This window comes from Triticum dicoccoides, chromosome 7B (genome assembly GCF_002162155.2).
Source record: "Triticum dicoccoides isolate Atlit2015 ecotype Zavitan chromosome 7B, WEW_v2.0, whole genome shotgun sequence".
NCBI lineage: Eukaryota > Viridiplantae > Streptophyta > Magnoliopsida > Poales > Poaceae > Triticum > Triticum dicoccoides.
The window spans coordinates 439,684,581-439,707,051 of NC_041393.1; the positions used below are offsets into that span (position 1 = coordinate 439,684,581).

Here is a 22,471-nt window from a genome sequence, read left to right on the forward strand (position 1 = left end):
GAGAAATAGAATACCCCTTTTCTTCGGAGTTGGCTTAGGAGTTGGTTCAGGAAGTGTCCAATCATTATCATTGCTTAATATATTATTCAATAGCAATCCAGCTTGCTCAACAGTTCTTTCCCTGAAAACACAACTAGCACAACTATCCAGGTGGTCTCTGGAAGCATCGGTTAGTCCATTATAAAAGATATCAACTATTTCATTTTTCATGAGAGGATGATCAGGCAAAGCATTAAGTAATTGGAGAAGCCTCCCCCAAGCTTGTGGGAGACTCTCTTCTTCAATTTGTACAAAATTAAATATTTCCCACAAGGCAGCTTGTTTCTTATGAGCGGGAAAATATTTTGCAGAGAAGTAATAAATCATATCCTGGGGACTACGCACACAACCAGGAGCAAGAGAATTAAACCATATTTTAGCATCACCATTTAACAAGAAAGAAACAAATTAAGAATATAGTAATAGCAATTTTTTTCCTCATGAGTAAATAGGGTGGTTATATCATTCAATTTAGTAAGATGTGCCACAACAGGTTTAGATTCATAGCCATAGGAAGGATCAGATTCAACCAGAGTAATTAACTCAGGATCGATAGGGAATTCATAATCCTTATCAGTAACACAGATAGGCGAAGTAGCAAACATAGGATCATATTGCATTCTAGCATTCAAAGACTTTTCTTTCAGCTTAGCTAATAGTTTCTTAAGATCATATCTATCATTGCAAGAAAGAAAGTCTCTAGCAGTTTCTTCGTCCATAATATAACCCTCAGGTACAACAGGCAATTCATATCTAGGGAGAGAATATTCATCATCACTTTCATTAATATCATCAATTTCAGTAATTTCATTCTCTCTAACCCTAGCAAGTTGTCCATCAAGAAATTCACCTAGTGGCACAGTATTATCAAGCAGAGAAGTAGTATCATCATAAGCATCATGCATAGCAAAAGTGGTATCATCAATAACATGCGACATATCAGAATCAATATCAGGTATAGGTGTCACACGTTTACTCAAAACAGAAGGTGAATCAAGTGTAGAGTGCTAGATGGCAGTTCCCTACCTCCCCTCGTAGTTGAGGGAAAAATCTTGGTTCTTTGATCTTTCAAATTCCTCATAGTGATCAACAGATATAAATCCCAAGTGACTCTGAGAACAGAGCTATGCTCCCCGGCAATGGCGCCAGAAAAAGGTCTTGATAACCCACAAGTATAGGGGATCGCAACAGTTTTCGAGGGTAGAGTATTCAACCCAAATTTATTGATTCGACACAAGGGGAGCCAAAGAATATTCTCAAGTATTAGCAGCTGAGTTGTCAATTCAACCACACCTGAAAGACTTAATATCTGTAGCAAAGTATTTAGTAGCAAAGTAGTATGGAAGTAACGGTAAGAGTGGAAAAAGTAACAGTAGTAGTTTTGTAGCAATCGTAATAGTGGCAACGGAAAAGTAACTTAGCAAAGATCAATATGAAACGAGCTCATAGGCAATGGATCAATGATGGATAATTATGTCAGATGGCATTAATTATGTAACAGTTATAACATAGGGTGACACAAAACTAGCTCCAGTTCATCAATGTAATGTAGGCATGTATTCCAAATATAGTCATACGTGCTTATGGAAAAGAACTTGCATGACATCTTTTGTCCTACCCTCCCGTGGCAGCAGGGTCCTATTGGAAACTAAGGGATATTAAGGCCTCCTTTTAATAGAGTACCGGATCAAAGCATTAGTACTTAGTGAATACATGAACTCCTCAAACTACGGTCATCACCGGGAAGTGTCCCGACTATTGTCACTCCGTGGTTGCCGGATCATAACACGTAGTAGGTGACTACAACTTGCAAGATAGGATCAAGAACACTCATATATTCATGAAAACATAATAGGTTCAGATCTGAAATCATGGAACTTGGGCCCTAGTGACAAGCATTAAGCATGGCAAAGTCATAGCAACATCAATCTTAGAACATAATGGATACTAGGGATCAAACCCTAACAAAACTAACTCGATTACATGGTAAATCTCATCCAACCCATCACCGTCCAGCAAGCCTACGATGGGATTACTCACGCACGGCGGTGAGCATCATGAAATTGGTGATGGAGGATGGTTGATGATGATGATGGCGATGGATTCCCCTCTCCAGAGGCCCGAACGGACTCCAGATCTGCCCTACCGAGGAAGAACATGGCTTGGCGCCCGCCTTCATATTGTAAAACGCGATGAATCCTTCTCTCTAATTTTTTTCTCCCCGAACGTGAATATATGGAGTTGGAGTTGAGTTCGGTGGAGGTCCAGGGGGGCCACGAGGTAGGAGGGCGCGCCCAGGGGGTAGGGCGCGCCTCCCACCCTCGTGGCCAGGGTGTGGGCCCCCTTTGGTTGATTCTTTCGCCAATATTTTTTATTAATTCCAAAATGTGTCTCCGTGAAGTTTCAGGTCATTCCGAGAACTTTTATTTCTGCACAAAAATAACACCATGGCAATTCTGCTGAAAACAGCGTCAGTTTGGGTTAGTTCCATTCAAATCATGCAAATTAGAGTCCAAAACAAGGGCAAAAGAGTTTGGAAAAGTAGATACATTGGAGACGTATCATATCCCTGACAAAATCGCTCCGTCGGAGAGCAAAAGTGCTCCTTCCTAGGTTCCGCCTTGAGACAACGACGCTTCATCTTAAAATTCTTCTCTTATTTTTTTTCTAGGGCAAAAGGCTTCATATAGCAGAAGGAGGGCACTGGAGGCCTGCTGTGGGACCCATAAGGCATCAGGGCATGCCCTGGAGTGTGGGCGCACCCTGTTGCCTTGTGAGAAGCAGGTGCCCCCCCTCTGGTATTTCTCTGTTCCAGTATTTTTTATATATTCAATAAAATATTCATAAAGTTTTAGGTCATTTGGAGCTCCATAGAATAGCTATCTCTGTTGTAGCTCTTTTAGGTCCAGAATTCTAGCTGTCGGTAATTTCCCTCTCCATATAAATCTTGCAAATTAAGAGAGAAAAGGCATTAGGATTGCATCATAAAGTGAAATAATGACCAAAAACATTATAAATAACAGTAAAAAAACATGATGCAAAATGGACGTATCATCCCCAACTCGAATCCCCCTATAAAGAAGGGGGGCACTTCCTATGGGCCAACTTGGCCCAGTGCTCCTTCCCCGATTTGGCCTTTTAAGGCCCGTTGGTATTAAATTTAGTATAAAAGCCTTCTAATAAATATTAGACCCTTTTATATATAATTTAAAAGCCCCAGAAATATTTTTCACCTATATATTATTTATCGGTAATACTCGGTATTACCCGATACTCTCTGAAACCCTTCCGGTGACCCCGAAATGCTTCCAGATCCTCTGAAAACTATTTTGAATATTTATGAAACATTTACAAAAATATATTCTCATCACTCCCGTCCTACTAACACTCAGTATATCTTGATTCCATAATCTTGTGACCCCATAGGTTCGGTAACTCATAGACATGAACGAAACCCCTTCGTTCAATGACCGATAGCGGAACCGCGGACGTCCATATCGATCCCTATGAGCACAGAATGATATTGGAGTGAACCTTTGGTTATCATGTGATGTTCCTTTTGCTTTGCGATACTTCACAAAACCAGGGATGCATGGGTATCCTCCTGAGTCATCACATGCTCACTATACCATTATCCTTGTTACCGGTTTTTGTTCTTCTTTCTTGTTGCCGTTTCCGGCATCCCCGTGATGTAGTCACCTGTGTCTGGCCAGACGATGATGGATGCCATCACACTGAGAGGGCCCTAAGAATATATCTCCATCATCGGAGGAGCAAATCCCACTCTCGAGCTATCTAGTACCTTGTCAAACTTTTCGATAAGCTTGTAAGTTATCGTTATGATCACCGTGTTACAGGTGGCATTTGAGCAGCCCCAAAGTCCACCTTACGGTAAGAAGTGACTATGTTACTCTCATGGTCTAAGGAGAAAAATCACACGTTAATACTCCATGCTATTACAATATAAACTCAATTCATAACAGACAAGTTTGGGTTGATTCAGTATGATCGTTCTTCTAACGTCATACTCTCAATATTGTTTTAGGACTATCGTTACACTTAACAATATCCTAAGATCCGGGAAACATGATCACCGACAACACTTGAGCCAGTCTTAGAGGCAAGACTAGGAACCTATTCTTTACCGTTTATCATTCCACACGTACATACGAGTTTTCCACTGAATCACATATTCCAAGATCATAGCAGTTATAGCATGAAATATAAACTCTTAATTATGAACATAGAAATATAATAATATAATATTTTGCCTCTAGGGCATATTTCCAACAGTTTGTTAGTATAATAACGTCTTAAGGGTTAGTAGAATAGGGTGTTAGCAGAATGCACACAACTATATTGTGTGTAGTAATTTCCCGCGCATGACAAACATTTGAATGCAATGATTTCGAGTGCATAAATGGCACGTGTGTGTCCTAGGTTTGGCGACAACCGGGTTAGGCGGTGCAGGGTGGTTCATCAAGTGCAAAGGTGGATGACGACAAACCGCTTCTCCCTTGTGCTAGGAGAGGACTTCAACCGGATAATAGTATGTTGTAATAAGGGGTGATTTCATAACCGGTTGAGATTTCCTACATTCATGCATGATGTGGCTCACAAATGTCTGATTTGCCCTCCTTTTGTTTCATTGATTGGCCCTTGCTTTGCGAGACTCGAGGTCCTGAAGATGCTACACATTTCTGTGGGGCAACCAACCATAGGTTAGTCCCACCTTCAAACAACGGAGGGATTCAACTTCAAGGTTTTAGTAAGAAATGAAAGAGAAACAACCTTCTTCGGTCGCCCCGGTTGGCGAGGATTGACCAAGACCTACGACTGCGATGTAGGGATGAGGATCGACTTCTACAATATTGGCCAAGGTGATCTTCATCTGAGACTGTGGTTGCCTACTCCTCGAGTGCTTCCCCAGTGTAAGTATTTTATGAAATATGAAACAATCTTTTCAAGTAACGCTAATTTTAGTTGTTGTGCATAACTACACTTGCTTACATATACATTTGGACAGCTTACTGGGACGTGTCCCCGGGTACACGTAGGATAGTCGACAAAAGGCATGTCACTTTAGGTACAACTCTTACTTGGCAGGAGATGGACATTGTGGTGGAATTTGTGGACAACATCCGGGACCGTGTTGTGGATGTCCAAACTGGCTCATACAATTGGTCCTTTGTGCCATTAGTTCACATGATAAACAAGGGCAATGTTCAGAAGGACAGGCCACTCCAAGTAAGATCGCATGCATCATTGTAATTGTATTCAATATAATGTCATGTTATTCATGTTTTTCAATATATATATATATACTACTTGTGTTTTGCAACAGAAACTCGCATGTGTCGTGGTGCCTCAACAAATGCAGAATCGAGGTAGTGGTGACATACAAATTGTCATCTCTGACATAGTTGACATGGTTACCACGTACTCCACATCGCGAGATGATGGACGTCTTGACGTAAATGGTTGGAAGGAGATTCGTGACAACAACTACTACTGTCACAACTACTACGATGAAGGTGAGAAGTTGATCATCATGCTACACCTAGGACATGCTGATGAGCCCATCCCCTTCATGCGTACCATCTACAACTGGGAGGCTGATGACGACGAGTAGGCTTGCATCTTAATTAGTACTTCTTGTGTGTAGTATAAGTACTCCTCTACCGTGCTGCGTGCTTATCGTACTAACTACTTCCTCCGCTCCTAAATATAAGTCATTCTAGAGATTTCAATACGACACATACGAAACAAAATGAGTGAATCTACACTTAAAAAACGTCTATATATATCTGTATATAGTCCTTATTGAAATCTCTAAAACGACTTATATTTAGGAACAGGGGGAGTACTTTGCTTTTGTAACTGTGTTCGGGATTGGTGTTATTAAGTACTTTATTAAATGTGTAACGACAATTATTAGTTGAAGTCGATGTTTGCGAATACTTCTAGTTATTGTTTAAAGTGCATGTGCAACTTCATTATTTGGATTCTTCTTTTGCTGCCATTGAACCAATTTCTAACCTTTCTCACCAAAAAAAAAACAATTTCTAACCAAATGCAGCCAGAGAAAAATTGGGCACATGACTGTATTGTACATTAGCGGCGTTCAATTATCTAAATGGTGTGCTGGTAGTTTGTAAAATATTGGAGCATTGGGCACGAAACACCGCCGAAGAGTAGCATTCTAGTGGAACACTACTAACGTTGAATACAGTAGCAGCATTTCATTTGGACGCTGCTACTAGCATGTTATCAGCAATGTTATACTTGAAGCGCTCCGCCAAGATGCTGCTAGTGTGCATATCGGAACACCGCTAATTATGAGGTTATGTACTAGTAGTGTATACTACACATAAAAGTATCTTTTGTTACTCCCTACGGATGGCAGAGGGAACATAAGCCGAGCACGTGAATTTAGGTTGTTGAATTAACCAAAAGTTCATTCTACAATGAACTCAATGATATAAATTCGCGTTTGCATCTCGCCCACACGCGTGGATCCGCGTCCGTTCGTAAGCGCGCGAATCTTGGCATATTTCTAGTGCCACGTAGGACTGGTCTGGTGTGTGGGCGTTCACCCGGTCGCCCATATGACCGTTTCACCACACGGGAGGGGCTGGTGTGTGGGTGAAATGCAGTTCACCCACACGCCACTTTGCACGCACGCACAAGAGCTAGTGTGTGTGCATTTGCCATCTCGCCCACACGTCCGTCTCCTCTCCCACACCTAAGCTGCTAGTTGCCATGTGTTTTGCAGTGCACATGGCAACTGCCGCTAGTGTGCTTTATAAGAAAGTGACAACTCTTTTTTTTACCCAAGTTGTCATGTGTTTTTGCAGGGTACACGGTAACTGTCTAGTGTGCACATAAGCAGATGACAACTCTCTTTTACCGAGTTGCCATGTGTTTTTGCATGGTACATGGCAACTGCCCTAACGTGCACGTACATGGCAACTGCCCTAACGCGCACGTAAGCAGATGGCAACTCTTCCTTTTACATGGCAACTGCCCTAGCATGCTTGTGAGCACATGGCAACTCTCTCAACTACCTAGTGTTAGTATGTGGCAACTCCTAAAGTTTTGAAATCATGGCAACTACATTAGACCAGACCATACATGGCAACTGCAGTTGAGCAACCATGGCAACTGCAGTTGTCCGATATGGCAACCGTAATTCAGCGACATGGCAACTGCAGTTAAACGAACATGGACGAGGGTCTGGACCATGGCAACTGCGGGCGCGCGGTGACTGTCACGCGTGGCGTGCGGGACCAGGAGGTACGAGGCCTGACACACGTGTGTGTGGGCGTTATCAACTTCGTCCACACGCACGCGTGTGAGAGGGATCGGGACGAAAAAAAAGAGATGTGTGGGCATTACTTGTTTTGCCCACACGTAGATGTGTGAGTTGTTCCTCTTATACACCACACAAAATGTGTGGGCAGACTCTCTAACGCCCACACGTGTGACACTTATTCACGTTCTATAAATTTTGTGGCATACAACACATATTTCAACAGTCAAAATCGAGGATCTAAAAACCTGTATCCGACTTGTATTCCCATCCGAAGGCAGTACATGACTAAAAAAAGATCTCCTATTTTTGTATGCACACATTTTGTATGTCTATGTCAACACTTTGTAACATTATAAATTTTCTAAGATTTTTTAAAATGCACGAAGTGTATAAACTAAGAATGGAACTGTTCACACAAATCCTGCGTAGAAATTGTGAACCATCTGCATCATCTGATTTCAATCAAGTGTGCCAGGCGGCATTATTAAATTAAAGAAAAAATGCAGTAATCACTCGAAAGCAAAGCAGTCTGTCGTCAACACTGAAACCCTTGGCCACTCACGCGACACCGCACCCGCGCCCCCATCTCCGGCGACGGGACCATCATGAGCGGCGGCGGCAGCCCGAGCGGGCCGGACTCTCGCGTGGAGACCATCTCCCGCCTCGCCCAGTGGCGCATCGACACCTTCGGCCCCTGCTCCTACCGCCGCTCCGACCCTTTCAAGCTCGGCATCTGGAACTGGTATCACTCCTCCTTCCTACCACTCCCAAACTACCACCGTTCCCCAATCTTACACGCCCCTAAACCCAATAAACTCGTGAAATTCGATCGAAACACGGTGCGATTAGATGTCGTTTTCCCGAGGCTGGCCGCCGGCTGATGTCATGAATCCCCAAAACAGGTACCTGTCGGTGGAGAAGAGCAGGTCGGTGTACGTGCGCCTCTTCCCGGAGCCCGGCCGGCTGGCCAAGGAGCAGCCGCCGCTCGCCCGCTTCGTGCTCCGCGTCTCCTGGGTTGGCCCGCCGCGCCGCTCCAGCGTCTCCCCAGGTTTGCTTCTTCAAGTGCTCTGCTACACATCTCCAATTGGTAAATGATAAAGCGTTGTGCATTTCTAGCACATCCATGTGGTTATTGCATTTTATTTACTACTCCTTTCGTTCCATAATCCGTACACCACGACAAGAATTATGGAACGCAGGCTACACATTTCTAGCACATCCATGTGGTTATTGCATTTTATTTACCACTCCTTGCGCTCCATAATTCTTATCGTTGTTTTGGTTACGGAGGGAGTAGTAGTTGTCTGTGTGGTTGCATAGGAAATTCCAAAGATCACCAACTATTAGGCTAATACAGTGAGTGGCTGCTCAGTGCGCAGCTTTCAAGCTCCAATGTGAACGCATGGCCTGATCATCTTGATGCCAACCGTGAACTGAGAACTTTGCCCACATACCAGCTAAATTACTACTACCATTTGGAGGCAAAGACATAGATATAATAAAGAGAAAAGTCCACTTCTGGTCCCTCAGTTAATCGACTTGTCTGGTTTTCGTCCCTCAATTCCTAAACCAGACCTTCTGCATCTTGAACTTTCAAAACCGGCCAAATTTCTTCCTTGTCCCCAATCAAAGCCGTTTTGCTCATGACGTGGAATGGATTTTGGATGGTTTAGGAGTTGAGGGACGAAAAGCAAACAAGTTGGTTTGTTCAGGGACCAAAAGTGAACTTTTCTCTATAATAAATAGCCTTGAAGAGGAGATTTTTTTTTCTGAAGTATCTAACATATATTAACATTGTATTCTGAATCTAAAGAAGCGTGCAAATAAGGAGAAGCTCAAACTAGGGCCACAAGCCCACAATAACAAATGTGTCAAGGGCCTCGGTGCCCAAGACAGCAGGACCTCGACTACGTAGTTCGTAGTCGCGGTGGATAGGAGCGCTAGGGTTTTTGCCTGGCTGCTCTATGATGCGGGAGGAGAAGATAGAAGGAAATAACTTTATTGCTTGTCCCTAAAGGGTGCTAACTATCTGATATATAAAGGCCCCATGGGCTAATAACAAACTAGAAACCTATACGAAACAAACTAGTCTAGGAACTAATGTGCTCGGATCAGGACTCCTGTCCAGCCTGCGCCTTGCCTGATGCGGCCGTCGGCTGCTCCTGGCCGCGCGGCCCACGTCTGTAAGACGTGCCCCACATGACATCTCTCCCCCCCTCGACGAGCAGCTCGTCCTCGAGCTGAAAAGCGGGGTAGCGCTCGACGAAACTGTCAAGATCCTCCCATGTAGCTGACGAAGCTGCTTCACCCTTCCAGTGGACGAGTAGCTGGCGAACGCCGCGTGCTAGGCGCGCACGAGTCACGCGCTCTGGTTCTGGAACAGCCGCCCCGTTGTGGATCGAAGGCAATCCCGGCGGTGTAGTTGGAGGAATGCCGAAGAACTTCTTGAGGAGGCCCACGTGGAACACGTCATGGAGGCGCGAGCGTGCCGGAAGCTCAAGACGGTATGCCATGTCGTTGATCACTTCTAAAATGCGGTACGGCCCATAGAATCGTGGCTTGAGCTTGCCCCTGGTTGGCAAGTTGAGAGAGGACGCGGCGCGCTGTCGAAGGCGAAGCCAAACCCAATCGCCCACCTCATGCCGAATGTCCCGATGACGTCTGTCGTAGTAGGACTTATAGACCGCCTGTGCCTGTTGTAGACGATAGCGGACGTCCTCGATAAGTTCGTCGCGCTCAGCCATGCTCCTGGCCACTGCAGCTACCCGTGTGTCGCCGGGCTCGTAAGAGCGAATAGTGGGAGGGTCACGGCCATACACAAGCTTGAACGGAGTCTCTTGGGTTGCTGTCTGGTAGGCGGTGTTGTATATGTACTCAGCCCAGGGAAGCCACCGGAGCCACTGCTTGGGACGATCCCCGGTAAGACACCGTAAATACATCACAATGATCTTGTTAGCAGCCTCCGTTTGACCATCCGACTGCGGGTGAAATGCTGACGTCATGTGCAGCTTTGTCCCCGTGAGGCGCATGAGCTCTTGCCAAAAAGCGGAGGTGAAGACGGGGTCGCGGTCAGAGACCATGGACTGCGGCACGCCATGGAGACGAACAACCTCAGCGAAGAACACCTGTGCCACTGACTCTGCCGTGTATGGGTGGGCTAACGCCACAAAATGGCAATACTTGCTGAAGCGATCCACCACGGTGAGGATGACAGACTTCCCGCCTACTCGAGGAAGCACTTCCACGAAGTCGATGCCGATGTCAGTCCACACGCCCGTGGGCACCGGCAGCGGCAGTAGCAGCCCAGCGGGGTGCAAGTGCTCGGACTTGTACCGCTGGCAAGTACCGCAATTGCGGACGTACTCCTGCACCGTCTTGCGAAGGTTAGGTGCGTGGAAATCGCGGCGGAGACGATGCAATGTGCGCAGGACGCCTTCATGCCCATCATCGTGCACGGCACTGAGAATCTCCTGGAGTAGCGGGGATGACGGCGGAATGTAGAGGCGGCCGTTGAAAGTAACGAGGCCGTCGGAGAGCGCCCAAGGCTGTTGCCGCGCACCTGCCGTGATATCCTCCCGCAGTGTGACGAGCGCCGGATCAGTGGACGTCGCTTGCCGGAGGCGATTGATGAAGTCGAAACGAGGCCCCGAGACCGCCATGATCGTCGTCTCCTCCGTGTCGCGGCGGGAAAGTGCATCCGCCACCGTGTTGGTACTACCTGCCTTGTACTCCACCGTAAAGTCGAATCCCAGGAGTTTGCCAACCCAATGATGCTGCGGGATGGTGGCCAAACGCTGGTCAAGCAGAAATTTGAGGCTGTAATGATCCGTTTTTACCACAAACTGGTGCCCCCATAGGTACGGCCTCCAGTGGCGAATCGCGAGCACCAGGCCGATGAGTTCCCGTTCATACGCTGCCAGGGAACGGTGACGTGGCGCGGCTGGCCGGCTAAAGAAAGCCACCGGGTGGTGGTCCTGAAGAAGGACGGCCCCGAAACCGTACGTCGATGCGTCACACTCGACGATGAACGGCCGTGTAAAATCCGGTAACGCGAGGACGGGAGCCGTGGTGATTGCCGTCTTGAGGGTGTTAAAAGCTGCTGCCGCCTCCGGCGACCAAGAGAAACCATCCTTGCGAAGGAGGGCCGTCAGGGGCGCGGCAACCACGCCAAAGTCCTTGACAAACTTGCGGTAGTATCCCGCAAGGCCGAGAAAGCCCCGAACCGCGCGCGCCGAGCGTGGTTGCGGCCAGTCCGCCACTGCCTGCACCTTTTCCGGATCCATGGCCACGCCTGCAGCGGAGATGGTGTGACCCAGGTATGCGATTGATTCAACGGCGAACGCGCATTTGGAGCGCTTGACGAAGAGCCGGTGCTGGTGCAGGACCGTGAAGACGGTGCGCACATGTCGGAGATGGTCAGCCCATGTCTCGCTGAAAATGAGGATGTCGTCAAAGAAGACGAGAACAAAACGGCGCAGGTATGGCCGCAGCAGATCATTCATGAGGGCCTGGAACGTGGCCGGCGCGTTGCAGAGTCCGAACGGCATCACCAGAAACTCGTAGAGGCCGTCATGAGTACGGAAAGCTGTCTTCGGGATGTCCTCCTCACGCATCCGCACCTGGTGGTAGCCGGAACGTAAATCGAGCTTGGTGAAGAAACGAGCGTGCCGTAGCTCGTCGAGGAGTTCGTCCACCACCGGAATCGGGAACGCATTCTTGACAGTAATGGCGTTCAGGGCGCGATAATCGATGCAGAAGCGCCAGGACCCGTCGGCCTTGCGGACCAGCAGTACCGGGGACGAGAATGCGGAACAACTCGCACGGATGATACCTTGGGCGAGCATGGCGGCGCACTGACGCTCCAGCTCGTCCTTGTGCGCGGCCGGGTATCGATACGGACGGACGGCCACCGGGGCGGAACCAGGTAGCAGGGTGATGCCGTGATCGCGGCTGCGGGGCGGTGGCACGCCGGAGGGGTCGGCGAAGATGCCGTCGAACTCGGTGATGATGGCTTCCAGGAAGTCGCGGCCGCTGCATGATTTTAGGGCTGGCCCGTCCGGTCCTGCAATGCCGTGCCAGCACACCCGATGGCCCCGCCGCCAGAATGTCATGGAGAGGGCTCGGAAATCCCACAGGATCGGTCCGAGCGACGCCAGCCACTGCGTGCCCAGGACGATGTCGTAGCCCGCGAGCGGCAAGGCGAGGAAATCCTCCGCGAACTCCTCGTGGCCGATGCGGAAGGGCACGACGCGGTACGCGCCCTGGCACGGAACGCGCTCGCCGTTGGCCACCGTGACGCGCATCTTCTCTGTGGTGGGGGGCGGTAACGTAGCACGAGCGGCCGCCTCTTCGGCGATGAAGTTGTGGGTGGAGCCTGAATCGATCAAGGCGAGGAGGGAGACACCTCCGAGAGTAATCTGCATCTGCATGGTTTCACTCGTGCGCACGCCGGCGATCGCGTGGAGCGAGATTTGAGGGTCGGCCCGCGATGCATCATCAGTGGCGGAGGCCGCGTCGTCGTCGTCGTCGTCCGGCGCTAAGTCGAGGAGAAAGATGCGCTGGCACACGCGGTTGTGGCCCCTGCCAAACTTCTCGTTACAGTTGAAGCAAAGGCCCAGGCGACGGCGTTCCTCCATCTCTGTCTGGGAGAGACGCTTGATTGGGCGTCCGTCCGGCAGATTGTGGCCCTGCTGAGGTGCGGCTGGTGGGGCCGGAGCGGGGGGCGCGAGGCGTGGTCCTGGTGTCGGCAGGATGCCCTTCTGTGGAAAACGCACCGGTGGCGCGGCGGAAAGCGCGCACTGGTCGCGCAGCTCCAATTTGCGGGCGAGGCTCATGGCGACGACGAGGGACTGTGGGTTATGGATCTCCACGTCGAGGCTGAGGGGTGGCTGGAGTCCCGCGGTGAAGATCTGCACTTTCTGTGTCTCGGATAAGGTGCCTGCCCGGGGAAGGAGTGCCTCAAACCGCTCCTGGAAGTCGACGACGGACGTCGTGCGTTTGCACGCCATTAGTTCGCCCAGCGGGTTAGCGCGCAGCGGTGGCCCGAAGCGGAGATTGAGCAGCTCGGAGAAGCGGCGCCACGGAGGTGTGCCCTCGTCGCGCTGGACCTGCATATACCATAGTTGGGCAGGACCCTCGAGATTGTAGGACGCCATCCACACCTTCTCCTCCTCGGCGATCCGTTGTTGATGGAAGAAGGACTCGCATCTGTTGATGAAGGCGAGTGGATCAGACTTGCCGTCGAACTTGGGGAAGTCCATCTTCTGGAACCTGGGCGGCCGATCATTGTGGTGCTGCCCATCATGGGCGGCGTCAGCGCTGGACGAGGGGGAGGACTTGTCCTTCTGGAGTGCGGTGACGGACGACTGCAGGGACGTCACCGTGGCCGTCAAGGCCTCGATCATCTTAGCCAGATCCGCGGTGGTCGGTTCTGCCATGCCGGAAGTGACCGAGGCGGCAGCGGATTGTGGCGATGTCGGGGAGCTGGGCGCGGACACAGGGGGGAAAGCGGCCGGCGGATGGAGCGTGGACGAGGAGGAGGATCGCCTGGAACCTGATACCAAGTTGTCAAGGGCCTCGGTGCCCAAGACAGCAGGACCTCGACTACGTAGTTCGTAGTCGCGGTGGATAGGAGCGCTAGGGTTTTTGCCTGGCTGCTCTATGATGCGGGAGGAGAAGATAGAAGGAAATAACTTTATTGCTTGTCCCTAAAGGGTGCTAACTATCTGATATATAAAGGCCCCATGGGCTAATAACAAACTAGAAACCTATACGAAACAAACTAGTCTAGGAACTAATGTGCCCGGATCAGGACTCCTGTCCAGCCTGCGCCTTGCCTGATGCGGCCGTCGGCTGCTCCTGGCCGCGCGGCCCACGTCTGTAAGACGTGCCCCACATGACAAAATGTGCTTTGCAATTGTAAATGGAATCTTGAGTAGCTGCTTGGCGATAATCTCAACATAATGCAGTATTTTTTGGATGAACATTTGATTGCTCATCTGTCATTCATTTCTTGTTTAATTCCCTAGTCATATTGTCTCTGTGATGACTACTGATATGATGGTTTCAGGCTCACTAAACTTGATAACTTTTATCGCTTTGTGATAGTTTTCGAGCAGCTTCTCCGTAGCAGCGACGATTTTGTGTGGCAAGTTGATGTGATGTCCCATGGGCGTTTTACGATTGACGTCGAGTTCTTGGACCTGAAGATAGCCACGAACAATGCAAGTGTCCTCTCTCCTTTTCCCCTCGAATCAGCTTCAAATGGTTCCTTCTTTGTAGGATATACTCCCTCCATCCCCAAATACATGGCATATAAACTTACTGCCATGTATTTGGAGACGGAGGGAGTATATATTTTATAGGCATGTGTAAGTAGTAACCTCTGTCAGGATTTTCTAAAATGTGATCCAGTTTTAATTAATGTGGTGACAGGGCACTGAATCATCATCGTCGATCTGGCCGAACGAAGGCATGGTGCAGGGCGTGGCCAGCAAGAGCACGCTGGGCTGCCTCTCGCGCATGCTCACGGAGTCCATCCACGCGGACGTGACCATCAACACGACGGACGGCGTCCTGAAGGCGCACAAGTCGGTGCTGGCGGCGTGCTCCCCGGTGTTCGAGAGCATGTTCGTCCACGACCTCAAGGAGAAGTCGTCGTCGACGATCGACATCGGGGACATGTGCGTGGAGTCGTGCTCGGCCCTGCTGGGGTTCGTGTACGGGACGATCCGGCAGGAGCAGTTCTGGAAGCACCGGCTGGCGCTGCTGGCGGCGGCGAACAAGTACGGGCTGGGCGAGGTGAAGTCGTGCTGCGAGGAGAGCCTGCTGGAGGACATCAGCTCGGGCAACGTGCTGGAGCGGCTCCACGTGGCGTGGCTGTACCAGCTGGAGCGGCTCAAGAAGGGGTGCCTGGCGTACCTGTTTGTGTTTGGGAAGATCTACGACGTGCGGGACGAGATCAGCGGGTTCTTCCAGCACGCGGACCGCGAGCTCACCCTGGAGATGTTCCAGGAGGTGCTCAGCGTGTGGAAGCCCATCTGAAGCTTGTGTGTACATAGGGTTTGTGGAAAGATCAAAGGGAAGAAGCTACTCGAAAGAGTGGAAAGAATAGCCCCAAAAGTATATAAAATACACAGGGTTTATGAAAAAGTATATATATATATATAATACATACATAGTGCTTGTGAGAATTTACACCAATGTAATTATGCAAATGTGAGTCGCTACTGGTGTGGGCCTGGTGTGTGAATGGTGTGTAAAGAAGTTCGAAATTGCTCTACACACGATGTGCCCTGGCCGATCTGTGCACGACAAAACAATCAAGCGGCCGCTGCTCCTTTGTGGACCAGATTCCTACCGCTGGATTTGATCGTCGTCTGCAAATCGTCCAAAAGTTGTCGTCCGCATAGCATTGCTCAAAGAAGTTTGTGAGGAAGTGGTGTGTACCTTTGCTCTGTTGTCCAGCATGAAATCCTGAACCCTGGTACGTATATGTGACTCATCTAGATTGGATTATGGAGTTGATCTGGCTGGTCGTGCTGTGCCTGGTCTGATCTAGAATTGGTCCTGGTAGTAGTAGACAAGGCGCGCGGTAGGCCTGGTCTGGGTTTCGCCGCCCCAATCTGGATTACACAGCTTGACTTTGTAGCACATTGACAAAATTCGAGTTGTTCCTTGAAAGGAAATTATATACTAGTACGAAAAATGCATAAAAATGGATGTATCTATAGAATTAAAATATGTCTAGATACATTCATTCCTTCATTCCTCCGATAAGTATTTCCGGACGAAGGGAGTAGGAAATTATATACTCCCTCCGTAAAGAAATATAAGAGCGTTTAGATTACTAAAGTAGTGATCTTAAACACTCTTATATTTGTTTACGGAGGGAGTAGTAGTGAAGAAACAGAAGTTGGCATGTCTGTTCCAACCACCTGGTTTGTACCGTACCAGAAGAGTCGGTCGCTTGTGTGCGCAGCGAAGGTTGCCACCTTGCCATGGCAGACTGAATCTTCTTGGGATAGACGGATGGAAGGAAGGTGCGAACAAGAGCACAGCGAAGCGAAAACGGTTTCCCTTTTCCCCTGAAAACTGACAGAACGTTTCTGGGAGAGGAGAGATCGTGGGCGCGGATGAAGGTTACCTACCATGTCAAACTGGAAGACGCGTTCGTGGGAGGACAGGCACACAGACGTGGTACATCACCACGGAGACGTGTTGAACGGTTGATTATTTCGGTTTAGTATTAGTACTACGCCGCGTCGATCACCACGCTGGCTAATCGCCTCCGTTATCTTTCAGCCATCAGCCACGTCTCGCTACACATAAGACCCGAGAGAGTGATTGACACCGAAACGGGTACTAACTGCGTCCCATAATCCCATTACCAACAACACCCACCGAGCTTTCCTGCCTCGCTCCCGTTCCCGCACGGCTGCCACCGCCCACCGCGGCGACGCCATGGCCGCAACCGGCCTCCGCCCGCTCGCCGTCGCCCTCCTCCTCCTCCTATCCGTCGCCGCCGCCGCCAACGCCAGGGTAGGCGACGAGTGCTCCGCCGGCGCGGGCTGCGGCTCGGAGCTGCACTGCGCCGCCTGCGGCGACGGCGGGGCCGGCGTCTGCGCGCGCGCCACCCCCGTCGACCCCCTCACGCACGTAAGCCGACCCCCCTCCTCCTGCTCGCAATGGCGGCTCATTTCCCTTCGTTCGTTCGTTCCTCCGTCCAGACAAGAACCGCCGCTGCTTCATTTCGGATTGGTTTCATAGATGCTGACGTACGCGCTTCTCGTCGCAGGGCACCGGCCTCCCCTTCAACAACTACTCCTGGCTCACCACGCACAACTCCTTCGCCCTCGCCGGCGCCCCCTCCGCCACCGGCGCCGCCATCATCGCCCCCACCAACCAGGAGGACTCCGTCACCGCGCAGCTCAAGGTAACAACTCTTACCATCGCCGCCCACTAGTACTCTGTTACCATTTCCAGTCTCTCCGTCCGCCCCAACACCAAGGGGACGACGGCGAACTCGCCCATGGCAGCCTGTGCCTGCGTCTCCGTGGAGTCGCCCCGTTTCCATGTCCATGTGCTCGTGCCTGCCACCACCTACCATTACCGAATCTCACCGCAACCCCATTTTCTATCTCATCTTTTTACCTGCTCGGTCAATGCCTACTCCTACTCCTAATAAAATAAAATTAACTAATTACTGAAAATGCTATTATTACTAGACTCAGTGCAGATTAGATGTTGGTATTTCTTTGGAAATCCGACACATAGCTATGCCAAAATGCCCTAAGATTGCCCTTGTTCACTGATCCAACTAAAATTGCCACCACCTTCTAAAATTAACTACTACAGTACAGTACTGGATTCAATCTTGCAGTTATGTACCGAGGCTTTAATTATGCATCTTGCTGTGTCAACTGAATCGTATTTCATTTCTCTACTGGTGATGGGTAATGTAATGTGCCTTCCTCCTTAAGTTTCCACCTGCCCCTCCTCCCCTTTGATCAGACAAAGTAGGGCCTCTTTAGTCCAAAACTCAGAGCAGGGCACAAGGTCTCACTGTCCTACGTGCCCGACCTTTTCCCTTTCGGAGGAATATATATCAGCAATATCCACGAAAGCTTGCTGCGCAGCACACATAAGAACTCCTTCTTTTTACACTTGACACATGCTCTGCTACTGCTCCACTGTTTTCTGTCCTCTTTTTCCCTTGCTTTTGTTTGAATTCAATCCAGGTATGGGCATCTGTTTTCCTTTTCCATAAAGACTCATATGTCTGCCCCTTGCCCAAAGGCTCGTATCATCCTAGAGCCTGGAAAGACAAATACACGTTAATTAATTGCAAGTATACATGTGTATAAATGAATCTTTTTTGTTTCAAATAGAATAGAGCATGGAAAAGAGAGTACCAGGTATAAATAGTTTTTTAGTTTTCTTTGCGTACCACCATGTGTAGTGCTGCCCCATCACACCGTGGATTATGCTACTATGAATAATGTACTGCCAGATTTGTTTAAATATGTAAGCACAGATGCCAACCACTAGTAATTAGGTACAACTGATGCCACCACCTCAAATCTGAAGATGTTCCATACTTGCCTTTGGTTGGTCTAGTTGCCACCTCACAGAGATTCTTGTAAGTATGGCCACTGGCCTCGGTACCCAAATTTAGTAAATTCATGCGGTGGCTGGCTAGGCTTATTGGGTGATTAGACACAAAGATGCTCAAAGCATAATCATCAGAACTAACTCTGTTACACTTCCATTTTTAACAAAAAAAAAAAATTTCACGAGTAGTAGAATAAAGATGCTGAAACCCTCAGACACTGGTGCTTCCCCTTTTATCCATGGGGATGACTTGTCGCAATTAGACTTGGTTCATTTGTTTATTTTCTTTTGCCTCATTAGGTGGTTCGGTGCTCAGTGCATTGAAAATGAAAGGATTCTTGATTCTTGAAGTCCCTGATTGCCAAACAGGCCTTGTTGTAATCATGTCTAGTTCTGGTATTATGCTACCAAGGTGTTGATTGCTTTGGTCTTAAGGAAAGGGAAGGGCCACACTCACTTGGCTTATCATGCCCATCCCGTCGTCTCTTTTTTCAGTCAATGTTCTGAAAGTAGACCTTTTTCATATAAAAAAGATCTTACAATGCAGTGTTTGTGTTGGAGAATTGGAGTACGTTTTTTGAGTAGTTATTTCTAGCCACACTTCACAAGTAGGCTAACATTGTGTTGCAGTTATGAAACAAACCAGTGTTCCTAAAGTATTCTGCTTGCCCTATATCTCGTATACACTTCCAAAGTTATTTTTTTACTGAAAGAAAGAAAACTAAAGAAACAAAGAATAAGCCAACCCAACACAATTTAGCAGGCTGCTACTCTTTTTTCTGTTGGTGTGCAGACATTTTAAATTTCCTTCTGCAAAATGCCATTGGTTTCAAACTACATTCTACTGTGGTAATTACTGATTATACAGATAACTGTCTAATTTTCAGTTACCCTTCTTTCTCTGTACTAATTGAAAAATATTAACCATGTGAATCTTTGTCTGATTATGGGCAGAATGGTGTTAGGGGCTTGATGCTTGACACTTACGATTTCAACAATGATGTCTGGCTGTGCCACTCATTTGGTGGGAAATGCTACAATATTACAGCATTTGTAAGATTATCCCATCATTAGTTGAACACTTTTCATGCTGTCGTCAGAGCATCTTGTTATTGTATATCTAATCTTAAGTTGGTTCCGTTCAGCAACCTGCCATCAATGTCTTCAAAGAAATCCAGACGTTCCTTGAAGCAAACCCTTCAGCGGTAATCACGGTTTTCCTGGAAGACTACACCGTTGCAGGTTCCCTGCCAAAAGTATTCAATGCTTCCGGCCTCATGAAGTATTGGTTCCCGGTGGCAAAAATGCCCAAGAGCGGTGGCAACTGGCCTTTGCTCAAGGACATGATCAGCCAGAATGAGCGTCTGCTCGTCTTCGCATCAAAGAAAGCAAAAGAAGCAAGCGAGGGGATTCCGTTCGAGTGGAACTACGTCGTAGAAAGCCAATGTAGGGTTCCAACATAAGAAGAAAATAAAATCAGAATGTAAGTTTTTTAATTTTTCGCGCCATTCTCTGTTGATATGTTTTTGCTTTATCCGTGCAGATGGCAATGAGGGTATGGTGGAGGGCAAGTGCCCGAATCGCGCGGAGTCCCCTGCCATGGATTCCAAGAGCCAGTCGCTTGTTCTGATGAACTTCTTCACGACGGACCCGAACCCCACCGGGGTTTGCGGGAACAATTCAACACCACTTGTTAGCATGCTAAAGACCTGCCATGATCTGTCGGGCAATCGGTGGCCCAACTACATCGCCGTTGATTACTACATGGTATGCCAACATGCTAAAGATCCTGTCTAAATGAAGCTTATTTAGTCGTCGATCAGATTGGTTTCTTATAATTTGAATCACGCAGAGGAGCGACGGCGGAGGCGCTCCCTTGGCTACCGATGTGGCTAATGGCCATCTTGTATGTGGTTGTGACAACATTGCTTACTGCAAGGTAAGGACGTTTCTGTCTAACAGTGTTCAGTCCTGTTACATTTCCTACCACCTACTTTTTGATCTCCTCCTTTTGCAACAACTTCTTTAAAGATAATGTTGTGTTTCTTGCAACTGCATGCTCATGTTGTGACCTCTGACTGAGCTGCAGGCCAACTCGACATTCGGAACCTGCGTGATTCCTCCACCCCCACCGCCGTCGCCACCCAGGGCGCCCAAAGGTGGTACGAGCCCAGGCGGCGATCCCAGTGCGGCGGTGGCTCGGCTTCCAGCCTTCCGGTGGAGCTGCTTCCTCGGACTGACGTCCCTGGCTCTGCTCTTCCTCTCTTGAAGGCGCTCTGCTTCAGTTAGCGGGGTGTGCCCCCTTGTGCTGCTTCTGCCATCCTGAGCAGAAAGTTTCTACTTCAGTTTCATTTGTTGGTCACGAGATTGCTCGAGCTGTAAATCATCCCTTAGCTTGCAGAGAAGTTCCACCCGATCAGTGAGTTGTAAATCAAATGTTTCATTTTTGTTATCTAGGGCAGATCCTGCCTCGATCAGAGTTCTGATATATCTCCACATGGCCAGATAGTTTTTATATGTTTTCTTCTCTTAAGAAATCAAATTACTACATCCCAGCTAGGAGAATTGGTTGAAAAACTCTTAAAAACTCAACAAAAAGATGATTAGAAAGAAAGGAAAAAACTAAACAAAAAATACTACCTTCGTTTTTTAGGCTAGTTTAGTTTAGCCTACAAAAGCTTAATATATTTTGAGACGGAAGAGGTAGTACATCCATATGGATCTGAATGAGTGCTGGGGAAGGAAGAGAGGAGGGCCCATGATCCGGCTGGCTGGCTGACTGACTGACTGACAGGTGAAATAGCTGGTCCAAATCCAGAACAGCATCAAATCAAGCAGACAGCATCATGCAGTGAGCAGTGCCAACTATTTACATCGCGTCACATGGGATTGATTGATTAATTTCGCCAATCTATTCTCACACAAGAAACCATGCCCACTTACTCTTATCCTCCAGGAAATCCCAGGTTCTCGTGGTTATTACTGATCATCTGGTCTGAGATGAGCTTCGCACACATGCCAGATTATTCTCAATCAGTAGCTAGGCAGGGAGAGAATAGCATCAAACTGAGAGCATATATTCCCTCCCAGGTAGCAAGAATAACCTTTTATTGGCATCGTGAACGTGTTGTTGAAGTTTTGATTTAAATACGTTACTTTTTGCTGGTATTCTTCCAGCGTCAAGGATCGTGTATGATCCACGCGTGGAAAAATTTCTAAAGGCAGTGTAAACTGTGGAGGTGATTAAGCATTTTGCCAGATAGACAAAACTTCTCACCGCTTGATGTTTACAATATAGCACTCCCTCCGTCCCATAATATAAGAACTTTTTTGACACTAGGAGGGAGTAACTGATAATTTTCATAGTAATAATAATAAAAAGAACAGACCCCTGTGAGAAGCTTCCACGTTAGGTGAGGCGTGGGGAAGGATTATACGAGGCTGCCTCGAACCCAAAAACTCTTGACACAAGTGGGGAGTACTTCACCACTACGCTAGGCCTGCCCTTTCTAACAAAATGAAAATGAAAAAAAAACATATAATTTCATTCATATTCATGATGTGAGTCATAATAATTGAAACATGGATCCTAACCAAGAGAGAGGTCATCATGAATAGTTGTTGACACATGGACCTTAATCAAGGGATCTAAAATGTGATCCTTATGCTATGCCGGATCCCCACTCCAATAGTACCATCGATCGCAGAAACTGCTATTTTTAGGGGCCTGATAAATTGCCATTTTACTCCAGCACCGGATGATCTGTCGAATATTATGAACAAAAGAAAATATTATGGCATTTATTATACTGTATACTATTATCAGAAAGAGAAAGAAAAAGAGAGAGACATACGAGAGAAAAGTGTCCCAGGGAACAAAGAACAGATTCTTTGGTAGTACTCCGGCGTAACGACGTTGCCTCCTCCCCTCGTCTAGAGTCTAGACCCATAGGCATAGCCCATCTAAAGATCAAATCTTTTAGTTTTGCCAGCCAGATATCTCGT

General features: G+C 48.1%; 2 protein-coding genes and 1 long non-coding RNA gene across 3 annotated transcripts; 2 read left to right on the top strand and 1 right to left on the bottom strand.

Moving 5' to 3' along the window:
- The first annotated feature begins 7,862 nt into the window (after positions 1-7,862).
- Positions 7,863-15,582, top strand: LOC119340997 (BTB/POZ domain-containing protein At1g21780-like). Its single transcript, XM_037612898.1, has 4 exons — positions 7,863-8,096; positions 8,257-8,402; positions 14,462-14,577; positions 14,789-15,582. The coding sequence occupies exons 1-4, from the start codon at positions 7,960-7,962 to the stop codon at positions 15,395-15,397; spliced, it is 1,008 nt and encodes a 335-aa protein (XP_037468795.1). The 5' UTR covers positions 7,863-7,959; the 3' UTR covers positions 15,398-15,582.
- A 1,145-nt stretch (positions 15,583-16,727) lies between these two features.
- Positions 16,728-20,956, top strand: LOC119340996 (PI-PLC X domain-containing protein At5g67130-like). The gene is made up of 7 exons (XM_037612897.1): positions 16,728-17,011; positions 17,151-17,288; positions 19,421-19,519; positions 19,612-19,912; positions 20,010-20,233; positions 20,319-20,405; positions 20,556-20,956. The coding sequence occupies exons 1-7, from the start codon at positions 16,817-16,819 to the stop codon at positions 20,733-20,735; spliced, it is 1,224 nt and encodes a 407-aa protein (XP_037468794.1). The 5' UTR covers positions 16,728-16,816; the 3' UTR covers positions 20,736-20,956.
- Positions 20,957-21,990: 1,034 nt separating this feature from the next.
- On the bottom strand, positions 21,991-22,455 carry LOC119338475. Its single transcript, XR_005164018.1, has 2 exons — positions 22,321-22,455; positions 21,991-22,229 (listed from the first exon to the last, which is right to left on the bottom strand). It is a non-coding gene; the product is annotated as an uncharacterized LOC119338475 (long non-coding RNA).
- Positions 22,456-22,471: the final 16 nt, after the last annotated feature.